Source organism: Miscanthus floridulus, chromosome 7 (assembly GCF_019320115.1).
Source record: "Miscanthus floridulus cultivar M001 chromosome 7, ASM1932011v1, whole genome shotgun sequence".
NCBI classification, from domain to species: domain Eukaryota; kingdom Viridiplantae; phylum Streptophyta; class Magnoliopsida; order Poales; family Poaceae; genus Miscanthus; species Miscanthus floridulus.
The window spans coordinates 22,111,031-22,138,634 of record NC_089586.1 but is presented as its reverse complement, the minus strand read 5'-3'; the positions used below and the strand labels follow the sequence as shown (position 1 = coordinate 22,138,634).

Here is a 27,604-nt window from a genome sequence, read left to right as displayed (position 1 = left end):
GTCCTAACCTTAGACTAGAAAATCAAGCTAGTTTACGATTAAAAAAATAATGGTAGGATTCTCGTTGGTTCTCTTTGCTTAACCATCTGATTATAATATTCTCTAGTATTCATTTTATGATGGAAGGCATGAAGTTGGTCATTGACTAAACATACTGCCCCAAGTAAATTCTGTGTTATTACAGAATTAGTTTTGTACTGATGATTTGCTAGTGCACTTTCTTGGTATTCTATGTTTACAATTCAAAAAACAAACTTTAGGCCTCTCGCCTGGGTTTTGGTTTCTTCATGTATCAGCACATCCTATTCTCTGTTCTGAATCATATGGTCTACCCGAGATTTTTCTGACATTTCTTTCTGACGAACGTGATTCAGGTGTGCGGCGGCCTGCTATATACAGATGTATTATTGTGCTGTGCACAAATGTTTATCCGTGGTTTAACAAATATAATGCTTGGACTGACATCTCCTATTCTATTTCAAGTATGGAGTGAAGTGGTTCGATCCAATATATTTTTGCACATGTCATACGAATTTTGATGTAATACAACCCTTCGATATTGGCATTTAGTGTTTCAGGACATGTGAAAATAGTTTCAGGGTTAGTTAATAATCTTGGTAGATTGAAATATTGTTAGAACTTTCCTATCTGAAGGCCAATCTTTTAACTCCGACTGATCTTACTACTGTCAACTCAATGACGACAAACTAGGCTATTGTGGATATACTAAACACAATGCTAACAGCTAGTACCAACACCTTGTGCTCTTGTGCTTGTGGTCATATATATATATGTGTGTGTGTGTTTTCTGGTCGAATTTGAATTGTAGATTTGATTTTTTTTTACGAAAAATGTACTGTAAGGGCAGTTTTAGACTGAACCGCCCCTACAAACATGTATTATAGGGGCGGCTGGTACTACGACCGTCCCTACAAGTTTATTTGTAGGGGCGGCTGGTGTTACCAGCCGTCTCTACAAATTAATTTGTAGGGGCGGTCTGGGAACCGCCCCCACAAATACATGATTTGTAAAGACGGTATGGTAGAGGCGGCTGGCCGAGCCGCCTCTACAAAGGCTTATCAGCCGCCCCTACAAAATGTTCCTGTAGTAGTGACCATGCAACAAGTTATGTATCCCGTTGCAATGCACGGGTATGTTTGCTAGTCTTAAAAAAATTGCCTAAATTTGAGGTTTTTAGTTATCTGTGTAATATAATTTTCTATATACGTTTTTCCTTCTCAATCGATTGAGCAGACTCTACGCGGGCCCTGCATCTAATCTATCCAAACTCTACGCAGTCCTGTCCATGTCGACTTTTGCCCCAAACTCTACGCAGTCCTGTCCATGTCGACTTTTGCCCTATCCCCCAAGGCCCTAGCGCTGAGCGGCCAACAACGATTGAGGCGTCAATGTGAGATGTGCTAATATGCAATTGAATTGTTGGCTGTATTTTTTCAGTAGAAAACCCCTATATACTTTCATACTTTCTTATTTAATCGACGGCTAAAAATGTTAGAAAGTTATATTTAAGTCTCTTTTGTGCCTATATTTTAAACTATATTAGTATAACGTTTGAACTATTTACATCGTAATTTGCAAAAGTTTTCAACTTAATCTTCGAATTTAAGACTTATCATGACAGTTAGTGTCTATATATCGAATGGCATACAAAATTTATAATTGTTTATCCAATTGCCAAATAGGTTTACGGAATCATATATAGTTTTTTTTTAAAGTAAACCCTAAAATCCTAGATCCGCCAATGATTTTTCCTTAAAATAAAGACGGCTATGGACAGGTAAATTTACTCGGAACTTTCTGTATGGTCTTCGCAGACGACTCAGAACACTGAGATTCAGTAATCTGCCACCTGTGTCTGTGTAGACTGCGCTTTTGCGATGACTGAATGCAGCATGACGGGTCAGTCTTGAGTGCACTGTTCATCACAGTGTCCAAGAGACCAAGATCACTACTAGATCAGTCAATGGATGGTTAAGGTTAGCCGCTGTTGTGTTCAGCGTCTGGACGGCAACTTGGCAAGGATTAACCTCCCTGGCTCCCTCTAATATACATGCATGGTGTTAACTGTCAAAAAGCAACCAGTGTACATCTTCGCTAATCGTTAACGATGCTGACCATGCATCATGCAATGCAACGACAGGCACCATAGCTTCAGTACAATGGGCAACTCACTTGAAACTTCCATAGTTCCATCATATATCGGAATCCAATGGCTGCAACTGCAAAGAAATGACATTGCATGCCCCGCGGGTGCTGCAGCAACATCGCAAGGACACGCACAGTCGTTAGCGCTTATATATTACGACACATATCCGTATAGGACCATCCAAAAATCCAAATCCTCATTCAGTGACAATATATGTATGTGGTAGACAAGATCCAAACAAACAAACATCGTAGCCGATCGATACCATACAAATTGAGAAGATTCCCCTTGATTCCATCTCTTGACCCTTACAAAGATTCCTCTTCAGCCACACTCACATCAGGCATTATTATTAACATCGTCCACGGAGAGGGATCAGAAGCACCAAATTACCGCCAAGTGAATCGATACAGCAAGTACAGTATTATACAATAAGATACATACATATATTGCGCACAATGCAACACCGTGCCACGCTGATGTAGACTGAAGACAACTCTATAGCACCAGTAACGAACGAATACCCAGCCCTGTAACAACATGCCATATCTGATATCTCGCCGTGTCTCTATAAAATGAGGCCACAACGAGCGTCCAGGCCGGATCACGAATGTCTAAAAGCCACTGCACCTACTCCATGGCGCTTCTTTGTTCCCCTCGTCAAGCAAGCTCCTGTTCCACCCTTATAACTCTAGCAGCAAGAGCGCAGGACCAGTCGTCGTAGCACTCACACACGAACCAAAATCCACACGAGAGCTGAGGGCTTCCAGCAAAACAAGCTAAGCCGCCTTCTGTTGTCCGGCGGCCGTCGTCCCAGGCCGGCCGTGCAAACTAGCGTGCTACTCCGACGAGAAGAGCAGCTAGCAGGCAGTTTCTTCTCCATCCGCCGGCGCCGCCGCGACGGCAGCAGCTGGCTAGCTAGCTAGCCGAGGTATGTAACAACTGTTCCATTCCCGGCCGACCGCCGGCGGCACCGTGCTTGCGTCGCGCGTGCAGACCCAGTAGCAGCCGGCGGCGCCGGTAGCGACGACGGTGACCCGGCGGCTTTGATTCGTTTCTTGGCTTTTCTTTTTCAGTTCTGCTTTCGCTTTGTAGTTCGCCTTTATGCATCAGGGATTCTTGCTTGACCCAGAGGATTAGGCATCCATTGCTGATGCCTCATAGGTTCCTTCTTTAGACGACGCACCAAATCCAATCGACACGTACTGGGGTCAGCTTGGCATTTCCGACCATTTTGCACAGTAAAAGTAAACAGACTTGTGTTTTCGTAATACTCTTTGACTGGGCGTTGTTCGTATTTGAAAATAGCAGTCCGTGTTCATATGACAGATATAATATGATTTTGACGTGTTTTGTTTTAGGATCATTTTGAGGGTGGTTGGGTGGGGTTAGCGGTGGATCCAGAAAATATTTCAGGGACTTAACAACACTGCTGTTTGATCTTAAGTCTTAGTCCCTCTACACTATACAAATTTATACGAGCTCCACAGGGGTTCCACTGCTGCGATATGGATAAGAGGGCTTGAGCCCCCGCGCCACCGCTGTGTCCGCCCCTGGGTGGGGTGGGACTGACTTTTCTCAGACCCGCTGGCCAGATTTGGTCCAAAACTGTAGCCGGCCAACAGGAAGACACTACGGCTAAGCTCTGTGGGCTAGAGTTGGGCCGAGTTTGTTTAGATTATTACTGAACATATGAATAGACTTCCACTAATCAGAACATTTTGAGTAACGAACAACGTTTGAGTAATAAAAACAGAATAAATATCCTAGTATTAACAAACGTTTGAGTAACCTTCAACGACAAAAAAGAAAAACAAAGCCCACGATTTTGTTTAGATTAAGAGAAGGTCCACATATTAGTGAAAGATTAAGTGTTCCTATGATCCTTAAAAATGGTAAATAAATATCCTACTACGTATTCATTAATCAACGTTTTAGTAACTTTCAATAAGCAAAAAGTTGCAGCTACGCTGGTTTGTAACACAAATAATCAGATCATTTTAAAAACAACTCAAGCCATCCTCCAGATTTTTCTTTGGGAAAAAATATTTTTTTAAATTATTCCGCTCTGTGATAGTATTTTGTAAGCTTCAAGATTCGCGCTTCCATAAAAAAAACTCCATTACGCGCTATCTTTGAGCCTTTGACAGTCAAGGACTTAAGGTCAGCCATGGTTTTTTTTTTGTGTGTGTTTTTGCCCCTTACTTTGAAGTGCAATTATGATTTTGCCCTCGTTTTTTTAACTTTATGATTTTGCCCTTCACTACGAGCAAGTTAACGTGATTTTGCCCCTGGTCTTTGTGAATTTGCCCCTACTTTGACCGTTGACTAGGGGCAAAATCGTATTAACTTGCTCGTAGTGAAGGGCAAAATCACAAAGTTAGAAAAACGAGGGTAAAATCACAATTGCACTTCAAAGTAGGGGCAAGAACGTAAGAGCCCCTAGCCATCCCCTAGTATGGTCCCGTTTGCTGGTCTGAAACTTGGCTGAAACTGGCTGAAAAGCATTATTCCAGCTGAATTGTTGTGAGAGAAAAATACTATTCCGACTAAAAAAGGAAGCTGAATAAATTAAATATGGGGTAAGCCGAATAGAACCTATATATCATCACTTGATGGTCTCCCCCCAGCCTTGTGCTGTGAGTCTTTCTATGCACCACTCTTCGATTAAAGTATTCACTTGCGTAAGTTTTCTCGCTGGCCGCCGGTTCGCTGCGTCTCCTCGTCGAAGCACGATGAACGCTGGTATGCTATGGTTGATTGCCCAGGTAGTTTGCAGGGCAAGTACATGTATTGCTGGTCAGACCGGAATATTATTTTATGAGCAATACTATTTCAACTGGTGAACAGTGTTTTTCTCTTTTCAGCAGTGTAGTACATCTGAAACCCAGTATTTTATTTGCAAATATATACTATATATTATGTCTACTTCATTTTCTTAAGCGGGAGGAACGTGGGGGCACGTGCTGCCTGCACTGTTTTGGGCTTTGTTTTGTTTTTTTAATAATATATAGTGTAGAAAGAGTTATGACTCCAACTTTTTTGCAAGGGGCATAAAATTATATTTAGACCAAAACCATTGCAGAGTTTTAGTAAAAATGTCACAAACAAATGGAGAAGGCATGGAAAATAAAATACGATAAGTTTTAAATTATGGTCCAATCCTCAACATAAAGTTGTCTATAGGAAGATAAAATATGCGTAGCCGTCGACTCCATAGTGGCCTGGATGGAGTTGATGTTTTTTAAATAAACAAATAAATAAAATAAAATAAAAATATCAAAGGCTGTTTTTTTAGTTGAAACTTATTGTTTATATATATAAATTACCAGCTTAAAAGGAAGCAATATCATCATTTGGACGACAAAAAATTCAGACAAGTGAATTTATAAATGCATTTTTTGTTTACTCCATTGGCCACTCAACTTAAAAGGAAGCAATATCATCACTTGCACGATTACTCAGACCCGTTAGAGGTCACTGTCGTCCCATCTATTTTCTTAATCCAATCAATAGCTCTCTTAGCAATTACACAAAATACTTAAAACAGCATAACGACAACCGGAAAAGCACGGTCTGCATTGGTTAGCTACATGATGCAATCAGATATGAAAAGAAAAAGGGCAACTGTTTCTTTTTCTTTCTTTTTTTTTAAAAAATGGGGACTATCAGCCTGGCAAAAGACAAATACATGCATGGCCTTTATATCACTGTCAAGCCAAGCCATGCAAGAGGCGTGACATGCACAAACCGCCCAATGCCCTCCCTCCGTCCACGCCACGCACGATAGCAACCTCCGTTCCACGCCGCACCATGCGCGAGCGCGTGCCAGTCGACACATACTCCACGCTAGGCCTCCCCGCATTAGAGGTTCGGTTGCCACATGATCGTTTACATAGTTTATAAGTTGGCTGATACTGTTTTTTTTGTAAGAAAAAAAATATTATATGATGGTTCGAACCATGAGACCGCGACTGGACTCCTTAAGGGTCTGTTTGGAACGCAGGAATAAAAACACTCAGGAATAGGAAAAAACGTAGAAATTGGGTGAGTGTGTAGTGGTAAAACAGAGGAAAGGAAAAACGTAAAATAACTAGAAGGGGTGTTTGGAACACAGGAATCCATAACACAGAAAAAACGCAGAAAGTAACATTATTTTTTTTGTTTCTCTTCTCTTGTTGTCTCGGTCTTCATGAATTCATTGGTTTGGACTGGATGTTTTGTTTCCCGTGAAATGAATGGTGGTAGGAAACTTTCCTATATTTTACTGTTGAAGTTTCCTTCATTCCAAACAGTATTTTTGAAACCCTTTCCAAAAAAATAGATTCCTATAAATTTTCTCTGAAATTCCTATATCCAAACGAGGCCTAAGCGTCTCCCACCAAAAGTCTAGTCGCCACCCTTCCCCCAAGTCCCAGCGCCAGCGGCGTGGTTCCTGTGCGGGTGGCCCGGCGGGCCCCGTCTCCCTCGCCGGCTTACTTTCTCGTCTCGTCTTCTCTCTCCCGGCGCCCGCGCCCGCCGAAACACTTTCGAAAGGAAACCGATCCGTCACCCAAACCTCGCCCCCGCCGCGACCTGCGCGTTTAAAGCGCAGCAGCGGCAAAAGGAAAAGAGGAAGCGAGGATCCGGGAGCGTGAAGCACGAAAAAAGCAGGGGAACGAGCGAGGAAGCAACGCGGAAACGGGAAAGCGAGCGAGACAAGCGCCCGATTTGGACCCCCGCCCGCTTCGTTTCCTCCGCCGCACGCCTTCTCCGGTTCTCCCCCACTACACCACCTTCCCTCCCGTCCCCTCGCCTTCCCGCCACGGCGACCCGCTGCGTCGCCGGAGCGCTGTAGCTGTCACCGCGCGCGCGTGCCCGCCCGCCCCGAGGTGGCTGCCGTACCGCCCGCTCGCCGCGCGCGGGCGCTCCCGCTCGTTAGTGGGGTTCTCGGAATTCGAGGTTTGCTGACTGATGTGCTTGCGCGGAATGTGGCTGCAGATCGGGGAGGGGTGCGGTGTCATCTCTCCTGAGCAAGCGGCGCAGCGATGGCCGGGGGGCAGGCGCTCGAGGCGTCGCCCGGGCGGTACCAGCGTCGCCGCGACGAGATCGACGACGACGACTGCGCCGACGTGCTCGGCATCGACGTGCGTGGTCCCGACGCCGACCCGTTCGACATCCCCGCCAAGCGCGCCCCCGTCGAGCGGCTGCGGCGCTGGAGGGTGAGTACCTGACCCCCAGTCCCGGCCACTATTTTGAATTCGCTGTGCTGTGCCCTCTACCTTCTGCTACGCTGACTTGAGTGCCTGCTTTGTTGTAGCCGCTTTCTGTAATTCTGGGTAATGTGGTTTAGTTTTGTCCGCATTACTAAATATAAGTGTTGGTCTGATGCGGAATTTTGGCTATTATTAGAATTAGATTATAATTATTAATGTATGTGTTGATGTCTGATTTAGCGAAGCATACATTGAGGTATTTAGTTTAGGACATTATTGTTAGTACCACTGAATGTTGTAAACCTTGACTGCTCATTCCAATTCACTTCATCACCCAACCCAAATCTTATTTTGTGATTACCCAAAAGAAAATTTAGTGAGATGAACTAGCACTGGTAAGTCTAAAATTTGGCTTTCTTTGGGTATGGCCGGATGCCACACTGTTGCTTTTGTTTCCTAATGAGATACTTAAAATTCACAGCCCTCATAGCATCCCAATGCCTCCTTAGCCCTTTGGTCCAAGTGCATGTGTTGTGAACTAATAGCAAGGATTATTAAGTCATAATTTGGTGACACCCTTTTTATTTGTATATTGGATTAGTCTATTGGGTGGACTTGATACCTGAAGTAAATACAGCATTGCTTCTGGTTAATACTAAGATAAAGAGTAAAATGCACCACGGTCCTTAACTTTTCCCAAATTCTCATCTAGTTCCATAGACTCAGGCTCTGGGTCCTTAATTTTCTTTTTGATACATAAAGAGTTTATGGACCTAAGTGGGAATCTAGAAAAAGTTTAAGGACCCCAGTGCATTTCACTCAGATTTATGACATTAAGTAGATATACTATAAAAATATAATTAATGAAGAACCTAATAATACTTAGTTGGTATCATAAATGTTATTATCTTATCATATAAATTTGGTCAAACTTGAGATGCTTTGACTCTCCAAGATTCTTGGAATGACTTATAATTTGTGATGGAGGGAGTATATGTTAGTGACAGTTGGTAAAATTATAATATTACAAAACTATGTTATAGCGATATCATTTGCTTTGGGCATATGGCCAATATTGATTGTGAAATAGCTGGACCGCCCAGATTCTAATAACAAAGAACACATTGAAACACCCTTGTCTTTAAGAGAAGAGGGTGTACCTTCTTATTTTTAACAAACAACAATTGAGGGAAACAAAAATCTTAACTAGTTCATGCATGGTTTCCTGTGCTTCGGACATGCTTGTTCTGAAATTTCCAATAATTACTTCAACTATTGCTGCTGCACATTCAGTCTTAACTGTTTTTATCTGTTCACTAATTTTTACACTTTCTTATTGTGTTTTTTTTTCCTTTGGCAGCAAGCTGCACTTGTCCTCAATGCTTCTCGACGATTCAGATACACGCTTGACCTAAAAAAGGAAGAGGAGAAGGAACAAATAAGGAGGAAGATAAGGGCCCATGCCCAAGTCATACGGGTATTCATTCTATATTATGTTCCTTTAATGCATTTTTATACAATGCTGCACCTTTTTCGTTTGATGGATTTGAGTTCGAATGCAATCAGGCCGCTTTACTATTCAAAGAGGCTGGGGAAAAGCAGAATCATGACACAGAGTTACCAGGTAACTGTTTGGGATAATAGATGCCTTTTAGTTTTAGGTTTCACGGAGAGTACAAGTGTCAATATCTTAGTTGTAATTATCGGTGACATTTGTCCACATGATCAACATCTTTGTCAAGGATTGGTTGCTACTAAGTTGAGGACCTAACGGCATATTTATCTATAGTTGTGCAAAAATGGCAATACTACTTTTGTAATACTTCATTATTGTTCTTTTTATGCAGAAATTCTCCCGCGGGGGTTTGGAATTGGAGAGGAGCAGCTGACAGTGATGACTAGGGATCATAATTATTCTGCTCTGCAAGAATATGGAGGGGCATGTATCATTATCTTTGAAAGTAAATTTGAGTCTCCAACTTGTGGACAGCCAATTAAGGCATGCCTGTCTTCTTTGAAAATTAGGTCAAAGGGCTCGCAAATTTACTGAAAACCAACCTAGAGAAGGGAATTCATGGCGATGAGGCAGATTTGTCATGCAGGGCAAATGCTTTTGGGCCTAACAGATATCCTCGCAAGAAAGGAAGGAGCTTTTGGGCAAGCTTCCTTACCCGATTTAACTGTGATTACTCTATTAAAGCTATTGCTTTAACAGTTAACATTTTTTTTTCTTTTGGTGGGGGCGGTTCTGTTTCTACAGGTTTTTCTTTGGGAGGCCTGCCAGGACGTGACGCTAGTTATCCTTATCATAGCTGCAGTAATTTCTCTAGCACTGGGCATTGCAACTGAGGTCAATTCCTTTAGTCTATCATATGTTTTTCCTGTTCCTTTTATGCTATCGTTTATCGATCATTTGCTATTGATGCTTATCTGCTTATGATTTGAAGTCTGTTATATAAGCTTTCAGAAACAATGTTTTTGTTGCACTTCACCTATACAGTTATGCTTTTAAACATATGTTTTGTTTATTAGTTCTAACTCCAAGGGTTTCACCAGGGTATCAAAGAAGGCTGGTATGATGGCACTAGTATTGCATTTGCGGTTTTTCTTGTGATAGTCGTTACTGGTATGATGCTTGTTTTTTACCCTCTAATCTCTATATTCATTAATGCTCTAAGCAACATAATACAATAGGATGATGCAAATCATGGGTTCACTTATTCTTGAATTTTCTGAGTAAACGCTGTAATTTTGGGAGATAGAATCCAGATTCGTTATTATCCTTACGTTCAGTAATATGTTTGTAGTGTGCAGGATTGAATCCTTACTGATATGCTTCCAGGTTGCTGTATAGTTTTTTTTTAGTGCTTGTTTTTCGCCTTTGCTAAACGATTTTCTATTGAGAATAAAAGTTCCACCCCTAACTATTTTCTTCTCTTATTGTGGTAGCTGTTAGTGACTACAAGCAATCACTGCAGTTCCAACACCTCAATGAGGAGAAGCAAAACATACAAGTGGAGGTTTGTGAAAGGAAACTACCATACAAGTTTGGGTCAATAGATTGTAGCACTCTAATTTAATTTCATCATTCTGTGTTGTTCAGGTTATTAGGGGTGGTAGACGGATTCAAGTATCAATATTTGATATTGTAGTTGGTGATATTGTGGCTTTAAAAATCGGTGATCAGGTAAGGAAGCAAATATGTTTTGCTTTGATTTATGGCTAATGTTTGTGTTCCTGACATTATAATCGTATCGAAATGGCATTTTTAGGTCCCAGCTGATGGTGTTGTAATCAGCGGTCATTCTCTTGCCATTGATGAGTCCAGTATGACTGGGGAAAGCAAGATTGTAGGCCACATTTTACAGTTTACACTACCTAGAATCAGTTTCCCAATGGTTAGCAGACACACTAAACAATGCTTCTTCTGTTAGGTTATGAAGGATCAGAAGTCACCCTTTTTAATGGCTGGATGCAAAGTTGCTGATGGTTTTGGTACCATGTTGGTGAGTGATTGTATTTTGCCTCCTTACTCCTTGCTTATTTTTCTATTTTGTTCTGAAAACTACATGTTCTTGAAGAAAAAGTGGCTAGGCTCAATTTGTATTGTTTAAGTGTATGTTTACCCACTCCCGAGAATATTTCCAGTGCCTCACTTGTGTTAAGAACTAACACCCTTGACTATTATACCTTAACAACTTACAATTACAAAGGGGTATCCCTTTTTTTTGAACGGGAAATACAGCAGGGAAGCCCCACTGTAGGATTTTATTAAATAAATCAGGAACCTGTACAAAAGGTAGAGAAATAACAACAAACCAACCAGCCGGAGGGCTTAGGTAGCCACGGCGTGAAGGGAACCGCAGGCCAAAAACCAGGGAGGCCTAAGAGAGGAGATTTAAACAGAGGAAAAAAGCTACACGTTTATCATCTCTCATTCTAAAAGCCTGAAGTTTGGCTCTTCACAGAAGAGTTTTTTCCAAGAAGAGAAAGAAGGCCGGCCTCTGTCAAAGGGGTATCCTATATCTGTAGTCACCTGGAAATTTGACAATAGACTCTGTCATACATGATTTCTGCATCTCTTGTTCCCCTGATACATCAACAATACCAACTATGTAATATTGTAGTCGCTGTGTGCGGACACGCAGAGGCGGGAAGTTCTCTTCCATTTTCAAAAAAAAAAAAAAAATTCTGTAGTCACCAAGTTCCTAGGTCGATTGGGTCGAGGAACATTTTTTTTCTTGAACAACGTATGAGAGATGCTTGTCATTTTATTAAGAAAGGAAATCTTACAAATGTGAGGGCTAGAACAAACCTTCCCAACACACCCTACTTACACTAATCCATAGCTAAAAAGAAATTTGCGCCACTGCAAAAATAAAAAGCCTGATCATGACCTGCTTGAGCTCCTGAGAAGCAGAAGCACTGGCCAAACACCACAAATGTCATTCCTCTACCATTTGAAGAACCTGGACATTCGGACGAGTTTAAAAACAGCAGCTGTTGAGGAACATGGAACACTATTTAAGATAGGTTTTGCCAAGGCTAAGACGAAATTGTTCCCCTGTTCCCCTGATGATGAATGTGGCATTGTACCTGTACCACGTTCTTGGTGACACTGGGTGTCCCATTTATTTACACCCCCCTCCTCCCTTTACAGGACTCCCACATTACTAGGTCACTGCTGTTTATTTACACCCCCCTCCTCCCTTTATACCCCCCCTCCTCCCCTGGGTATCCCATTTCCCTTCCTCTAGCATTCCAATTCCTACCTTAACTTGCTGTATGGCTCGGCAACAGCTCCCTTGCTGATTCATCACTTTAGCTCTGCTTCCCTTGCTTGGCCATCTGCATTTAGTCCTCCTTCGGTATTTCTCCTAGCGCCTTTCTTGCACCCTGCAATCACGTTTGCCAAATTGCCGATGATTTAATGACCTACTTTTTGCTTACTCATGCAGTCCAATTCTAACTGATTAGGCCCTAATAGACCGCTAGACCTCATTGCTGGTGTGGACAAAATAGCCTTCCATTGGATTCATGGTGCATAATCGCCAACGAAATCCATAGTAGGGTGCTCATGCTTAAAGGTTATAACATTGGTTTCATTGTTTTAGAGATTTTTATTTTTATTTTTAACACTTTTTGTAAACTAATTTTAAATCTAACACTGTTTAAATTTTTTTTCTCCAAAACTAACACTTTTGCCCGTGCCTATTTCCCTGGCGCGGCGAAACGCCTGTGCCGCGCCATGCATGGTGGCGCGGCGAGAGGGATGACGTGGTGACGATCGGGGCGCTGACCGGTGACGTGGCAGGGTCTGCCGCGCCACCGATCTTGGCACGACAGTGACACGCCACGGCGCATGGCGCGGCAATCCGCTTATTTTTATTTTTTTCTCGAACACGCAGGAGAGCTGCGTATCATTTGTATTAGTAGAAGAATAAGGAGTCATACATAGACCCAAAAACACTCACCCCCACACCTTCCCTGATTTCTAAAGCTACATCACCTGAGTCTGAGAGTACAGCGACCAAGCATGCTAACTAACTAAGCACCCCTAGCAGTGAGCAATTCGTGGGCGGTGCAGCAGGCCTTCGCGGAAGGTAGGGGTCCCGGCCTCCCCTGTGTCGTGCGTGCGCAGAAGCGACAACGACTTTTCAGAGTCTGGCAGCGGAGGGCGTTTCAGAAGCGACAGCGCCTTTTCAGAGTCTGTGCTGTGCGTGCTTGTATATTGGTCTTTTATTTAAGGTGTACTCCGATTATGGAACTCACATTGCATACAAGCAATCTAAAAATGTCCTTAGCATGCAAATATGCAATGTACGCGTTTCCATAATCGGCGCATGCAGTCAGCTAGCATCCAGTGCACACCGCTAGCACAACTCATCCATGGCGGCCAGCCAGAGCCCAGAGCTAGCTTCCACGGCTAGTCTAGGGGCCTCTTTGGTACAACTTATAAGCTGCTTATGGTCAAAATAAGCTGAAATAAACAGCCAAACGTCACGCTTTTCAGCAGCTTATTCTGGCCACGCTTATTTCCACAGCTCCCATTTATACTAAAAAGCAGAAGCTAGATTAGATCAGCTTATTTTGACCGTCGCTTTTACTATATTTGTGCTGCTTATCTGAGAAGCGCTTGCCAGATAAGCTATTAAAACACGACCTAGGTTTCGCCATGAAGCCGACGCATATTGACCGGCCGGCAAAAGCGCCGGCGCGAAATGGACCAGTGATCTGGATGCCCGCCGCGCGCGTGCATCGATCTGCTGGACTGGACGCAACTTTTGATGGAGAAGAAGGGACGATTTGACGCGTCGTCTCCGGCCATGCGTCGTCCATCCGTCTCGTGAGCTAGCGATCTCCTTCCTATAGCTCCGAATATTTTTAGGGCTCCAATTATTGGCAATTTGGCATGCCGCATAAATGTTTCGTTTCACTTTGCAGCTACCCATGCGCCATGACAAGACCTTTCCTGTGGCCATACTTTTATAATAGTTATTATAAATTGTAAATAAACTATGCATACATCCATGCATTGACATGGATATATATAAACAGTTTTCGTTTCACATTTTTATAGGTTTATATTACTAGTTCCATTGTTTAAGAAAAATACCGGTATCACTTGCTCCTTCCATCCCATAAACAGTGTGATTCTCACTCTCTGAGTAGTCACATATTTTTCACTTTGATCAAATATATAATATTATTATTTATAGTGTTGTATCATTCGATAAATCACTGAATAAGTTTACTGTAAACTTATTTAGAGATACAAATGTTGCTAATATTTTCTATAAATTTAGTAAAATTTAAGAAAGTTTCACTGGCTCGAATCTCATAGCGGCACTCTCTTTGACAGAGGGAGTACTATATTTCTTTTTAATCTGTGGATAAAGTAGTACTACAAACATTTTGTTAATTTAAAACGACTTTTTTCCTCTATTTTCTGAAGAGGATAGATGCTTGACGTAGGGTTTGCAGCAACATGAAGAAAACGCATGGTAGACCCAAGGGACAGGAGAATCCATGGCAGCAGAGAATCATATGATGCACCACACGACGTGGATGGAGTAAGGCCATGAATCCAGTGAGGTGACAAGAGCACATCAAATAATGCACGTCGATCTGAAGGATTAGGATGAAGGGCGGGCCTGGTGCAAGCGGTAGAGTCTTACTGCCTGTGATCGGAAGGTCCCGGGTTCGAGTCACGGTCTCCTCGCATTGCACAGGCGAGGGTAAGGCTTGCCACTGACACCCTTCCCTAGACCCCGCACAGAGCGGGAGCTCTCTGCACTAGGTACGCCCGATCTGAAGGATTAGGATCTGAAAAGCCCTCCGCTGCTAGACTCTGAAAAGGCGCTGTCGCTTCTGCGCACGCACGGCACAGGGGAGGCCGGGACCCCTACCTTCCGCGAAGGCCTGCTGCACCGCCCGCGAATTAATAAGCGGATTGCCGCGCCATGCGCCGTGGCGGGTCACTGCCGCGCCAAGATCAGTGGCGCGGCAAACCCTGCCACGTCACCGGTCAGCGCCCCGGTCGTCGCCACGTTATCCCTCTCGCCGCACCACCATGCATGATGCGACACAGGCGTTTCGCCGCGCCAGAGAAATAGGCGCAGGCAAAAGTGTTAGTTTTGGAAAAAAAAATTAAACAGTGTTAGATTTAAAATTAGTTTACAAAAAGTGTAAAAAAAAATCGTTTTAGACGCCCTTCCAGTCCCAGGCCCATCAGATTCCACAACCAGACAAAGCCTTAGGCTTAACTCTGCCCAAAATACTAGTCTTGATAGGTGAGGGTTGCCCCCTGAGAGTGCCGTAGATTGGGTATTATGTGTGGGATAGATCGTATTGAGCCTCTCAGGCAGTATATATAAAGTACAGAGACTTCTGACTTGGGGAGCAAGTTCCCTCGCCTGTATACATATGTCAATATCGGATTACAATCCTAACTACCAAATATACTCTAACACCCCTGACTTATATGTTGTGATCCGCCACCATCAACTTCCGATGTAAAACTAAACCTAGCAAAATACACCCATTCCATATCTGTTGTTCATTGGTGTGTATATGGACTTTTAATTATTGCTGTAGATTGTACAAAGGATTACACTTTCAGCTAGAGTAATTAATAGTGCGAGTTAGTTCGTGACACCCTTAAGAAATGTCCTTATTAACAGGCTTTGCGATAAGGCATGGGTGTTTTGTGTATATGAACGTTTCCAGTTCTTTGCAGGTAACGGCAGTTGGCCTTAACACCGAATGGGGTTTATTAATGGCCAGTATTTCAGAAGACAACAATGAAGAAACTCCTCTGCAGGTTTCACCCTTTTATCTTTCACTGATGATTTGATCAGGAATTGTGCATTGTGCTATGATACTCTAAAGCCTTGCTTACATTTTATGGTGTACTTCATGGGTTTATCTTTTCTCTTTAAGGTGCGGTTGAATGGAGTAGCAACATTCATAGGTATCGTAGGGCTTTCTGTTGCTGCTATCGTCCTCGTAGTCCTCTTTGCAAGGTAATAACAATATCTGTAAGTCTTGATGATTAAAATTCGAATAGCTCAGGTAACCCTACAGTTGAAGGGCAGGCTGTCACGCTGATTCACAACACTATTTTTTTGTCCTTTTAGTATTCTGGAACTGCTAAAGCGCTACAAAGCATATTGCAGACACCACTGACAATATAATGTTCCATATCTATTAGAAATGACCTATGACTCATTATGAACTGATCTATATGTGAGAGCGAGACAAACAGCATCAGACTTATTATTTCCCTTTTCGTGTCCCCCCCATAGTTTTATCCTATAGGGCTCAAAATGACAACATACTGCAGATCTTTTTTTTCTGCTGTAAATCTGCTGTATATATGTCAAATTAGAATTTTTTTTTCTCTTTGCTTCCAGATATTTTACAGGACATACTACAAATTCAGATGGTTCTGTTCAGTTTGTTAAGAGGCACATGAGTGCGAAATCTGCAATATTTGGTTCAATAAAGATGCTAACTGTTGCGGTATGTAGTGGCTGTTTTTAGTACATTGTAGATTTTTTTTTATTAAATCTTATACTGCTGAATCATCTAGGTAACTATTGTTGTTGTCGCTGTACCTGAGGGCTTACCACTGGCTGTCACACTAACGTGAGCTAATATATTCTGGCGTTTTCTTTAATATTCTATTTTATTTTAATTTCTCATTGTCCTTTTCCCATTTCATCAGTCTGGCTTATTCCATGCAAAAAATGATGGCCGACAAAGCACTGGTACATATTTCTCCAGATTAGTTTATGATGTATTCTTCCCGTTATCACATGTTGCTAAGCATGTCAATTCAGGTGCGGAGGCTTTCTGCCTGTGAAACAATGGGTTCAGCTACAACTATTTGTAGTGACAAGACTGGTACATTAACATTGAACCAGGTTAGTTGTTTTTGTTTTGAAATGGGCCTTGTACTTATTCTTTATTAGTTGATACTATGTACTCTTTCTGTTTTAAATTATAAGATGTTTTGGCTTTTCTAGATACATGTCTTTTACTATGTAACTAGACATAGTGTATGTCTAAATGCATAGCAAAAACAATGTATCTAGAAAGCCAAAACGTCTTATAATTTCGAACGGAGGGAGTAGTAAATTGCCTCTGGTTTTGTGATTATTTGACCCTGGAAATTTTTGTTGTTCAAGATGACTGTTGTGCAATCGATTGTCGGTGAAGTAAAGCTGCAAACTGCTGGTAATGTTGATAAACTATCACCTACTGTAGTCTCACTTCTACTTGAAGGAATTGCACAGAATACCTCAGGCAGTGTGTTTGAGGCACAGGTAATGTTATGTTCTCATCACACAACTACAAAGGTGAACTTAGATAGTTCTTTATGAAATAATTTTGTAAGACAGTTGCAGCTACTTTGTATTCAGCTTTTAACTTGGGCTGTTGATTTTGTGGTACTGTCGCACGAACACTGCACACAATTTTTTTTTTTCAATGGGTGTCTGGGGGTGTAGGGGGATGGATTTCTTTGTCCTCATTTAGTTTTTCTCCTGCGTGTTTGAGAAAAAAAATCTAAATGAATAGTTCCTAGATCAATGGCCAGTTAATTGGGTTTCTATCTATTTATTTGGGAAAGTTTTAATTTTACAGGCGAGCATGTAGTTTTTTCGTTGGTGTGTGTCTGGTTGTTTGGTGTATGGGTTACAAACCTTTTTCTTCTTAATATAATGATATGCAGCTCTCCTGCGTGTTCGCCAAAAAAAAATCTATTTATTTGGGAAGTATGAGATATGTGGCTTAGTAAAGTGGAGATAGGCTACGTAGGACTTGGGAGTCAGTTCATGTCCGTAAAAGAGAGATCCTTTTATCCATTTTAAGGAAATGACTGGTGATACAGCAAAAGGCTTTGCCCACCAAATTGGTTTAATCAAAATCTCTAATCAACAAAGATGCCTGGCGACTTGAGGGGACCATCCTTGGTGGGTGCCGGAGCTTAAGTTTTAAATTTTTTCAGTTTTATTACTGTTGAAACTGATGAAATGGTTATTCTGGATGTATTTTGTGATTTTGTCTTATAAGTTTGGCATATCTAAATTCTTAGCTACTTGGTCTCTGTGTATGTCAATATCTTTACTGCTTCTGTTATCATTGATGCTACTTAGAGCGGTCTATTCTTCTGATATAAAATATCATATTTGCGTATTTGTATCCCCTCTATAATGTCCTAAATTGTGGCTTATCAGGATGGTAGCGTCGAGGTAACTGGTTCACCAACAGAAAAGGCTATCCTATCTTGGGGTCTTGATGTAAGTTTATTAGCTATTAAAAATTACTTCTATTTCTGGTGACATTGTTAAAATTTAATTTCATTTCTGATAACGACATTTTTTCCTTACCCTGCTGGTACCTCATAGCTTCGTATGAAATTTGCGGAGGAGAGATCACGATCTTCTATAATTCATGTCTCTCCCTTCAACTCTGAAAAAAAGCGCGCTGGAGTTGCAGTGGTTGCGGTAATTCCATCTGCATTTTCTTTTTTCACTTTGTCTTTATTGTTTGTTTGAGCTCTGTTTTACTATTACATTATTCCTGCTTTTTGGTGTCCTATTTGTTGAAATGATTGATGCCAGCTTTCTGTGTGGATGAATTGTTTTGAGACTTTGTTAAATACTCCCTCCGTCCACGAAAGAATGCAATTCTCACTTTTCGAGGAGTCAAACAGTTTGAACTTTGACTAAATTTGTATAAAAAAAGCACTAACATTCATGATATAAAATAAGTATCATTAGATTGGTTATAGAATATATTTTCATAATAAATTTACTTGGAGATATAAATGCTAATACTATTTACTATAAAGTTGGTCAAACATTAGCTACTTTGACCGGCACGCTTCCCACAATTGCATTCTTTTGTGGACAGAGGTAGTACAAGGCTACATAATACATATAACTTAAAACGATAACATATTCTGAAATTTACTCTTTTTTTTTCTAGCTCTGTTTCTGTATGTTTGAGTTCCAAATATTACTTTAGGATAAAATGTTGCATCTTATATATTGAGATTGCTTGTCTCTTCTCAACTAACCTTTGTCATTTATCCGTGCTTAATAATATGACACTGTTGAAGTATTCTTGATACAAATGTACTTATTGTTTTCATATTGAAGATCTAGTACCCAAACGTACTGTTGTTCAAATTTGAAATCTGTTGACCCAAAGCATTCCGGAGGCACTTAATTCCAAACGTGCTGTTGTTCAAATTTGAAATCTGTTGACCCAAAGCATTCCGGAGGCACTTAATTCCAGTGAAGGGAGCAGTAATCTTGTTCATGTGCCATTTTCAGAGAGATTCGGATGTTCATGTACACTGGAAAGGAGCTGCTGAAATTGTTCTTTCCTTGTGCACAAGTTGGCTCGATGTGGATGGCTCAACACATGAAATGACACCTGATAAGGTAGAAACACTGGTCCCTTCAGGCTTACCCACTTGCCCCCTCCATTCCTAAATAGATTTCATTCTAGGATCCTGTACAAGAACAACCAAGGCACACATATAGAAGACTATAACTTCACGCCGAGCCTTCGTCAGGTTAATAGTTCTTGGGATGGTCTTTAAGCTATTCCTGTCCCAAGTCATAAAAATATGTCGTTTGGGAGAAGATTTGAGTTGAACCTTAAACAAACTAATCCCCTGTCAAACATGTCGTAGGACAATATTTAGTTAAACCTTAAAAAACACAAACATCAATAGCTTAGAAATTGTTTAGTTTGAAAACATGCAAGATGCAAATTATATTATGTGTAGAATTTTATTGAAAAATATTTGCAAAATCTTATAAATTTGAAGGATTTTAAGAATATATTCTAGTAGAAACTATTGGTCAAGTATATGCATCGAAGGCTGCAATCTCAAACGTGATAAGTATTTTTGCGGGACATATGTAAGGAAAACATGGTAAAAAAATCATCTTGGGAACGACCCTGGAAAGCTATAACCCTATAATTGCAGATTTGAGAATAGAAGATGTATTTTGACACTTCTCATTTCCACATCGATCTTTCAGGCTAATCAACTCAAGAAACTTATAGAAGATATGGCTGAGCAAAGTCTTCGATGTATTGCTTTTGCTTATCGAAATCTTGATCTTAAGGATGTTCCAAGTGAGGAGCAAAGAATCAACTGGCAATTGCCAGATAATGAATTGACTCTTATTGGAATCATAGGGATGAAGGTATATGCTCATGAACTTGCAAGTGTTGAATTATGTTGCTTGTTCTAGCTCTTGTAGCCCTTGCTTGTTGCTGAGTTTCCCCTGTTTATTTGCAGGATCCTTGTCGCCCTGAAGTAAGAGATGCTGTTGAACTGTGCAAAAAGGCTGGTGTTGAGGTGTGCATTTGTGTTGCATTCATGCCTAAGCAAACGTTTGAGGATTGTTCGAAATAAGAAGCCATATCTGTCTCAGAAAAAAAGTGTGCTGAGGTTTCTTGCATAGTATTTCATTATTAAATATTATTCATCATATAATACCCATGTTAGAAAACCAGCTTTCATAAGTTTTTTTTTCATGAATTTGTATTCTTTTACTGGTTAGCTCAGTATGATGTTTGATAATTTTATTTTTCTGTTTTGAGATGCAATTCAAAATGGTAAAGTGAATGAATCTTCTAACATGGGTACTTGGTAAAGTGGATCTCCTACCATGGGTATTTTTCTATTATCTCTAGATACAAAAACTGTTTATTTGTATTTAGTGGTTGTGAAAGCACATGAATGTTGGCCATGTTACAACAACAACAACAACAAAGCCTTTAAGTCCCAAACAAGTTGGGGTAGGCTAGAGTTGAAACCCATCAAAAGCAATCAAGGTTCAGGCACGTGAATAGCTGTCTTCCAAGCACTCCTATCTAAGGCTAAGTCTTTGGGTATATTTCATCCTTTCAAGTCTCCTTTTATTGCCTCTACCCAAGTCAACTTCGGTCTTCCTCTGCCTCTCTTCACGTTACTATCCTGACTTAGCATTCCACTACGCACCGGTGCATCTGGAGGTCTCCGTTGCACATGTCCAAACCATCTCAACCGGTGTTGGACAAGCTTTTCTTCAATTGGCGCAACCCTTAATCTCTCACGTATATCATCGTTCCGAACTCGATCCCTTCTTGTATGACCGCAAATCCAACGCAACATACGCATTTCCGCGACACTTAGCTGTTGAACATGTCGTCTTTTCGTAGGCCAACATTCTGCACCATACAACATAGCAGGTCTAATCGCCGTCCTATAAAACTTGCCTTTTAGCTTCTGTGGTACCCTTTTGTCACATAGGACACCAGACGCTTGCCGCCACTTCATCCACCCTGCTTTGATTCTATGGCTAACATCTTCATCAATATCCCCGTCCCTCTGTAGCATTGATCCTAAATATCGAAAGGTATCCTTCCTAGGCACTACTTGACCTTCCAAACTAACATCTTTCTCCTCCCGAGTAGTAGTGCCGAAGTCACATCTCATATACTCAGTTTTAGTTCTGCTGAGTCTAAAACATTTGGACTCCAAAGTCTCCCGCCATAACTCCAGTTTCCGATTCACTCCTGTCCGGCTTTCATCAACTAGCACTACATCGTCCGCGAAAAGCATACACCAAGGGATGTCCCCTTGTATGTCCCTTGTGATCTCATCCATCACTAAAGCAAACAAATAAGGGCTCAAAGCTGACCCTTGATGTAGTCCTATCCTAATCGGGAAGTCATCCGTGTCTCCATCACTTGTTCGAACTCTAGTCACAACATTGTTGTACATGTCCTTAATGAGCCCGACGTACTTCGTTGGGACTTTATGTTTGTCCAAAGCCCACCACATAACATTCCTTGGTATTTTATCATAAGCCTTCTCCAAGTCAATAAAAACCATGTGTAGGTCCTTCTTCTTCTCCCTATACCGCTCCATAACTTGTCTTACTAAGAAAATGGCTTCCATGGTTGACCTTCCGGGCATGAAACCAAATTGATTCATAGAGACCCGCGTTACTGCTCTCAAGCGATGCTCGATAACTCTCTCCCATAGCTTCATAGTATGGCTCATCAACTTAATTCCCCGGTAATTCGTACAATGTTGGCCATGTTAACTTTTTCTAAAATTTTGTCTGCATTACTGAAGTGTGAAGTCATCACGAATCTAGCCTGGCTTCTGTGGTTTCTAAATTCCTTCTAAATAAATAGGTACGAATGGTAACTGGAGATAATCTGAAGACAGCTAAAGCAATAGCACTTGAGTGTGGAATACTCGATGATTCAGAGGCATCTGCACAAGCTGTAATAGAGGGAAGAGTTTTCCGTGCTTATGATGATACTGAAAGGGAGAATGTTGCCGGCAAGATTTATGTAAGTCTAACTCATTTGTGTTTGAAAGTCCCTCCGTTCCAAATTATAGGTCGTTATGGTTTTTCTAGTAGACATAGCGTATATCTAGGTGCATAACAAGAGCTATGTACCTATAAAAGTCAAAACAACCTATAATTTGGGACGGAGCCACGGAGGTAGTACTATGCAACATAATTTAGTTTGGGTTGATTTGAGTCAAGGATATTTGAGTGTGGTGTGGTGTTTGTGTCATTGCTAAGCTTGGTTCTTGTGATTGCTACTGTTCCTCTAGTATGACTGCTAATGTCCCTTTTCTTAACTTCTGATATCCTATGTTCTGTCATTCTGTTACAATATCTCATGCACTATTGTAATTGCTAGATAAAAAATATGAAAATTTGAAACAACTGAATCTGTGTTCCACAAACCTAGATACAAAATGTTCACCGTTTTCAGTTTCATTTAGCTTGCTAGCTGGTTTTGTCTGTTAGTCGCTGAATTCTCACTCTTGGTAGTAGGAGAATTCTTACTCTCATCGAGAGAGGATGACACTAGGAGTTGGGGCAATTTTCTTGTCTATTTCTCACACAAGCTCACACAAATGCCATGCCAACCCAAGGGGTTGGGGTTACATATTTATAGGCTGCTAGCCAGCCAAGCATATGCCAAGATGCTAGTCTAAGATGCTAGTCTAAGATGCTAATATGCTGTCCTAGCTAAGATGCTGTCCTCTAGTCTAAGATGCTGTCCTCTAAGATGCTGTCCTCTAGTCTAAGATGCTGTCCTAAAAACAGAAAAACAGCCACAAGGACCATGGTCAAGGACCATGACCATGTGAGCATCATAGCCCCACAAAGACCAGCCACACATGAGACTTATCCATCATTCTCCCCCTAAGTCTTGTGCGTCGTCTTGTGGGAGAGTTGAACCATCCCGGTCCTGGAGCAGAGCTCAAGGAACTTGATCCTCCCAAGGGGCTTCGTGAGCAGGTCCGCAAGCTGGTCCTTGGTGTTGATGTAGCTCGCCTTGATGCTCCCTTCCTCCAAACAGCCTCGGATGAAGTGGTACCTCACCCGGATGTGCTTGCTGCGTTCGTGGAACACGGGGTTCTTTGCCAGGGCCAGAGCGGACTTGCTGTCCACCCTGAGCTCCACCGCTCTAGTGTCTCTGCCGAGGAGATCACCAAGCAGTCGAGCGAGCCAGAGCGCCTGAGTCGAAGCGGTGGAGGCCGCTATGTACTCGGCCTCGCAGCTGGACAGGGCCACCACCTGCTGCTTGACCGACTGCCAGCTAACGAGGCACTTGCCGAGGAAGAAGAGGATCCCGCTCGTGCTCTTGCTGGTGTCGATGTCGCCGGCGTGGTCGCTGTCGCTGTACCCGACGAAGTGTGCCGCCCCAGGGCACCTCGGGTAGTAGAGGCCGTGGTCGAGAGTCCCCGCAACGTAGCGGATGATCCTCTTCACAGCCTGCTGGTGCTCCGTCGTCGGTCGCTGCATGAACCGACTAACGTAGCCGACGGAGAATGCCAAGTCCGGCCGTGTGTGGGCGAGGTAGCGAAGGCTCCCCACAAGACGCCGGTACTGCGTAGCGTCCACCTCCTCCGTCGTGCTGTCGCGGCTCAGCTTCAGCCTCTCCTCCATCGGAGTGAGAGCTGGGTTGCAGTCGGTGAGCCCAGCTAGCTCAACGACGCGCTTGGCGTAGGCGGTCTGTCGAAGCGTGATCCCAGAGTCATCCTGGTGTACCTCGATTCCCAGGTAGAAGGAGAGAGGCCCCAGGTCACTCATCTGGAAGGTGGCCTTCATCTCTTCCTTGAATGCCGCCACCTCCGCATCCTTGGTGCCGGTGATCACCAAGTCGTCGACGTAGACACCCACCAGCAGGGCATTACCTCCATTGCCCCGTCGGTAGATGGCCGCCTCGTGCGGGCTTTGCTCGAAGCCCATCCCCTTTAGCGTGGAATCCAGCTTGGCATTCCACGCCCTCGGTGCCTGCCGCAAGCCATAGAGGGCCTTGCGCAGGCGGAGCACCTTGCCCTCCTTGCCGGGGATCGCAAATCCCGGCGGCTGGTGCACGTAGACCTCCTCCTTCAAGTCGCCGTTAAGGAACGCCGACTTGACGTCCATGTGATGAACACGCCAGCCCTCCTGGGCAGCTAGCGCAAGGAGGAGTCGCACGGACTCCATCCGTGCCACGGGAGCAAAGGCGTCGTCGAAGTCGACCCCCTCCTGCTGCACGAAACCTCGTGCCACCAAGCGAGCCTTGTGCTTGACGATGGCACCGGCTTCATCCCTCTTCAGCTTGTACACCCACTTAAGGGTGATCGCGCGATGACCACGAGGAAGGTCAGCAAGCTCCCAGGTGCGGTTCTTCTCAACCGCATCCATCTCCAACTGCATCGCGGCGCGCCATGCCGCGTGTCTCTCGGCCTCTGCGAACGACCGAGGCTCGCCGTCGTCACACGCAAGGTGCAACTGCGCCTCCAGGTCCTCCAGGTCGTGAGGCACCAGTCCCGGCACCGGCTGGTCGCCGAGAAGGTTCTCCACCGTACGGTACCGCAACGGCTCACCGTCGTGGTACGCGTCGACGCGCTCCTCGTCGTGAGAGAGCGGAGTAGCGAGCTCAACCGGGCCGTGCTCGACACGAGCTGGTGGTGGAGTAGACGTGCCCGGAGTGGTGCCTGTCGGTGCTGGAGTGCGTGGCGTTGCCGGCTGTGGTGGAGCCGGCGAAGAGCTCATCGCAGCCGAGGTCCTGGCTGGAGAGCGTGGTGCTGTCGGAGTAGCAGGTGCCGGGGTCGGTGGAGGCTCGGAGACTGGGGTAGACGCGCTCGCCGAAGAAGAACTGCCTACTCCCCCAGCTCCCTCGAAGTGGACGTACTCGACAGTGAAGTCGTACGTCGGAGCCGAGCCGTCGTCCACTGCCTTGTCCCACGCCCATCCTCGCCCTTCGTCGAACACAACGTCGCGCGCCGTGCGCACACGCTGTGTCTTCGGGTCGAGGATGCGGTAGGCCTTCGAGCCCTCCGCGTAGCCGATGAACACTCCCGGAGTGCTCCTGTCGTCGAGCTTGCTGATGTGGCCAAGCTCCTTGGCGAATGCGAGGCAGCCGAAGACCCGCAAGTGGGAGACCGCCGGCTTGCGCCCATGCCAAGCCTCGTACGGCGTCCTGCCGTCGAGCGCCTTGGTAGGCGAGCGGTTGAGGATGTAGACGGCCGTCACCACCGCCTCTCCCCAGAAGATAGCCGGCATCCCCCTCTGCTTGAGGAGGGCCCGAGCCATCCCCACAACCGTCTGGTTGCGCCGCTCGACGACGCCGTTCTGCTGCGGGCTGTACGGCGCGGAGTAGTGGCGCTGAATACCCTCGTCAGCGCAGTACGACGCGAATTCAGCCGCCGTGAATTCGCCGCCGTTGTCGGTGCGCAGCACGCGCAGCTTGCGGCCGCACTCCGCCTCCGCAGAAGCCTGCGCGCGTCTGATGGCGTCCGCAGCCTCTCCCTTGCTGCCGAGGACCATCACCCACATGTAGCGGGAGAGGTCGTCGACGAGCAGCAGGAAGTAGCGTCGTCCTCCCGGTGTGGCCGGTGTCACCGGGCCACACAAGTCCCCGTGCACGAGCTCGAGCCTCTCCTTGGCTCGAAAGCTCGCCTGCTGGGGAAAGGGGAGTCGCCTCTGCTTCGTCAACACGCAGACGTCGCAGAGCTGCTCCACATGGTCGAGGCACGGCAGGCCTCGCACCATCTCCGTGGCACTGAGCCGCTTCAGGGCCTCAAAGTGGAGGTGCCCGAAACGCTCGTGCCACTGCCACGCCTCGTCGTCCCGACGAGCAGCGAGACAGAGGGGTTGTGCCACCTGCACGTTAAGGACGTAGAGTCGATTTGCGCTTCTGGATACCTTGGCAAGAAGGCGACGACGACGATCCCAAATCCTCATGACTCCGTCCTCAACCACCACGCGCGAACCGTTCTCATCCAGCTGTCCCAAGCTGATGATGGAGTTCCTCAACGCGGGGATGTAGTAGACTCCGGTGAGCAGCCTGTGCTCACCAGACACGGCGGTGAAGATGATGGAGCCGACGCCCTTGATCTCCACGCCGGAGGCATCCCCAAACTTGACGGAGCCTCGGACGCTAGAGTCAAGCTCGGTGAAGAACTCCCGTCGGCCGGTCATGTGATGGGTGGCGCCGGTGTCGAGGCACCACCCGTCAGTCTTGTCATTGCCGGAGCTGTCGCCGAGGAGGGCGTGTGCTTTTGGCTCGTCAAGGTGGAGGAGAGCCGCTGCGGCTGGTGCCGCTGGAGGTAGCTCGATGCTGGCATGTGCCATGAACAGAGCCGGCTCCTCCTCCTCCGCCTGTGCGACGTGGGCCTGGCCGCGTCGTGGCTGTCGACAGTCCTTGGCCCAATGGCCAAGCTGGCCGCAGTTGCGGCAGGTGTCGTCTCGTGCCGGCTTGTGCCTGCCGGCGGCGCCGCCCTGGGCGCCTCCGCGGGCATCACCCTCGGCACGTCCTCGCGCCCCGGCCTGGGCGTCTCTGCGCGCCTTGCGCGGCTTGCCACGCTTGCGGCCGCCTGTCGTGGAAGAAGGCTCCCCCTTCCTCCGGTCACCCTGGCTGGCAAGCCACTGCTCCCGAGTGAGAAGGAGCTTCCCGCCAGTGGTGATGGGCCCCGAGAGGGACTGTGGCTCATCACTATCGACGACCTTGAGGCGACCTATCGCCTCCTCGATCGACATCGTGGAGAGATCCAGCAGCGACTCGATCGAGCGAGCCATCTGCTTGTACTTCTCGGGGACGCAGCGGAAGAGCTTTTCGACAGCTCTCTCCTCGCCGTAGGTGTCGTCGCCGAACTGCACCATCTTCTGCAACAGAGTGTTGAGACGGAGAGCAAAGTCATCAACGTCCTCACCTGGCTTGAAGGCCAGGTTCTCCCACTCCTTACGAAGTGCCTGCAGTGTGGACTTGCGGGCGCGGTCGCTGCCGATGCGTGCCGCAGCGATGGCGTCCCAAGCCTCCTTGGCAGTCCGCTTGCTGGTAAGCGAGAACTGCATCTCGGGCGGGACTGCAGCGATGAGAGCATCCAGCGCCCGTCGATCTAGGTCGTAGTCGACGTCGCCGTACCGGACTGCCTCCCACATGTGCCGCACCTGGAGCTTTACCCTCATCACCGCAGCCCACTCGACGTAGTTGGTCTTGGTGAGGGTAGGCCACCCACCGCCGGGACCGACGTCCCTGACAACAGCCTGGAGCCCGTGGTAACCACGGTACCGATCCGGGGAGAGAGAGCCATGCTGCCTGTGAAGGCCGCGCTCTCCATCGACCCGTCGGTACCGATCCGGGGAGAGAGAGCCACGCTGCCTGTGAAGGCCGCGCTCTCCATCGACCCGTCCGCCACCGT

General features: G+C 45.1%; 1 protein-coding gene across 4 annotated transcripts in view; it reads left to right on the top strand.

Moving 5' to 3' along the window:
* Positions 1-6,550: 6,550 nt before the first annotated feature.
* The window catches only part of LOC136466715 (calcium-transporting ATPase 5, plasma membrane-type-like), a 33,597-nt gene continuing 12,543 nt past the window's right edge, over positions 6,551-27,604 (top strand). The window contains exons 1-25 of one of the 4 annotated variants that reach the window (XM_066465212.1): positions 6,551-7,038; positions 7,148-7,368; positions 8,723-8,839; positions 8,929-8,986; positions 9,210-9,301; positions 9,388-9,519; positions 9,623-9,712; positions 9,919-9,988; positions 10,312-10,382; positions 10,466-10,549; positions 10,635-10,712; positions 10,797-10,868; positions 15,602-15,685; positions 15,805-15,887; positions 16,278-16,386; positions 16,457-16,512; positions 16,592-16,634; positions 16,707-16,790; positions 17,055-17,192; positions 18,105-18,167; positions 18,276-18,374; positions 19,209-19,319; positions 19,929-20,096; positions 20,192-20,251; positions 22,081-22,242. In XM_066465212.1, the coding sequence (XP_066321309.1) occupies positions 7,195-7,368; positions 8,723-8,839; positions 8,929-8,986; positions 9,210-9,301; positions 9,388-9,519; positions 9,623-9,712; positions 9,919-9,988; positions 10,312-10,382; positions 10,466-10,549; positions 10,635-10,712; positions 10,797-10,868; positions 15,602-15,685; positions 15,805-15,887; positions 16,278-16,386; positions 16,457-16,512; positions 16,592-16,634; positions 16,707-16,790; positions 17,055-17,192; positions 18,105-18,167; positions 18,276-18,374; positions 19,209-19,319; positions 19,929-20,096; positions 20,192-20,251; positions 22,081-22,242 (2,298 nt within the window). In that variant the 5' untranslated portion in view covers positions 6,551-7,038; positions 7,148-7,194. The remainder of the gene's footprint in view (positions 7,039-7,147; positions 7,369-8,722; positions 8,840-8,928; positions 8,987-9,209; positions 9,302-9,387; positions 9,520-9,622; positions 9,713-9,918; positions 9,989-10,311; positions 10,383-10,465; positions 10,550-10,634; positions 10,713-10,796; positions 10,869-15,601; positions 15,686-15,804; positions 15,888-16,277; positions 16,387-16,456; positions 16,513-16,591; positions 16,635-16,706; positions 16,791-17,054; positions 17,193-18,104; positions 18,168-18,275; positions 18,375-19,208; positions 19,320-19,928; positions 20,097-20,191; positions 20,252-22,080; positions 22,243-27,604) is intronic. The other 3 variants (XM_066465209.1, XM_066465210.1, XM_066465211.1) reach the window with 3 other exon arrangements.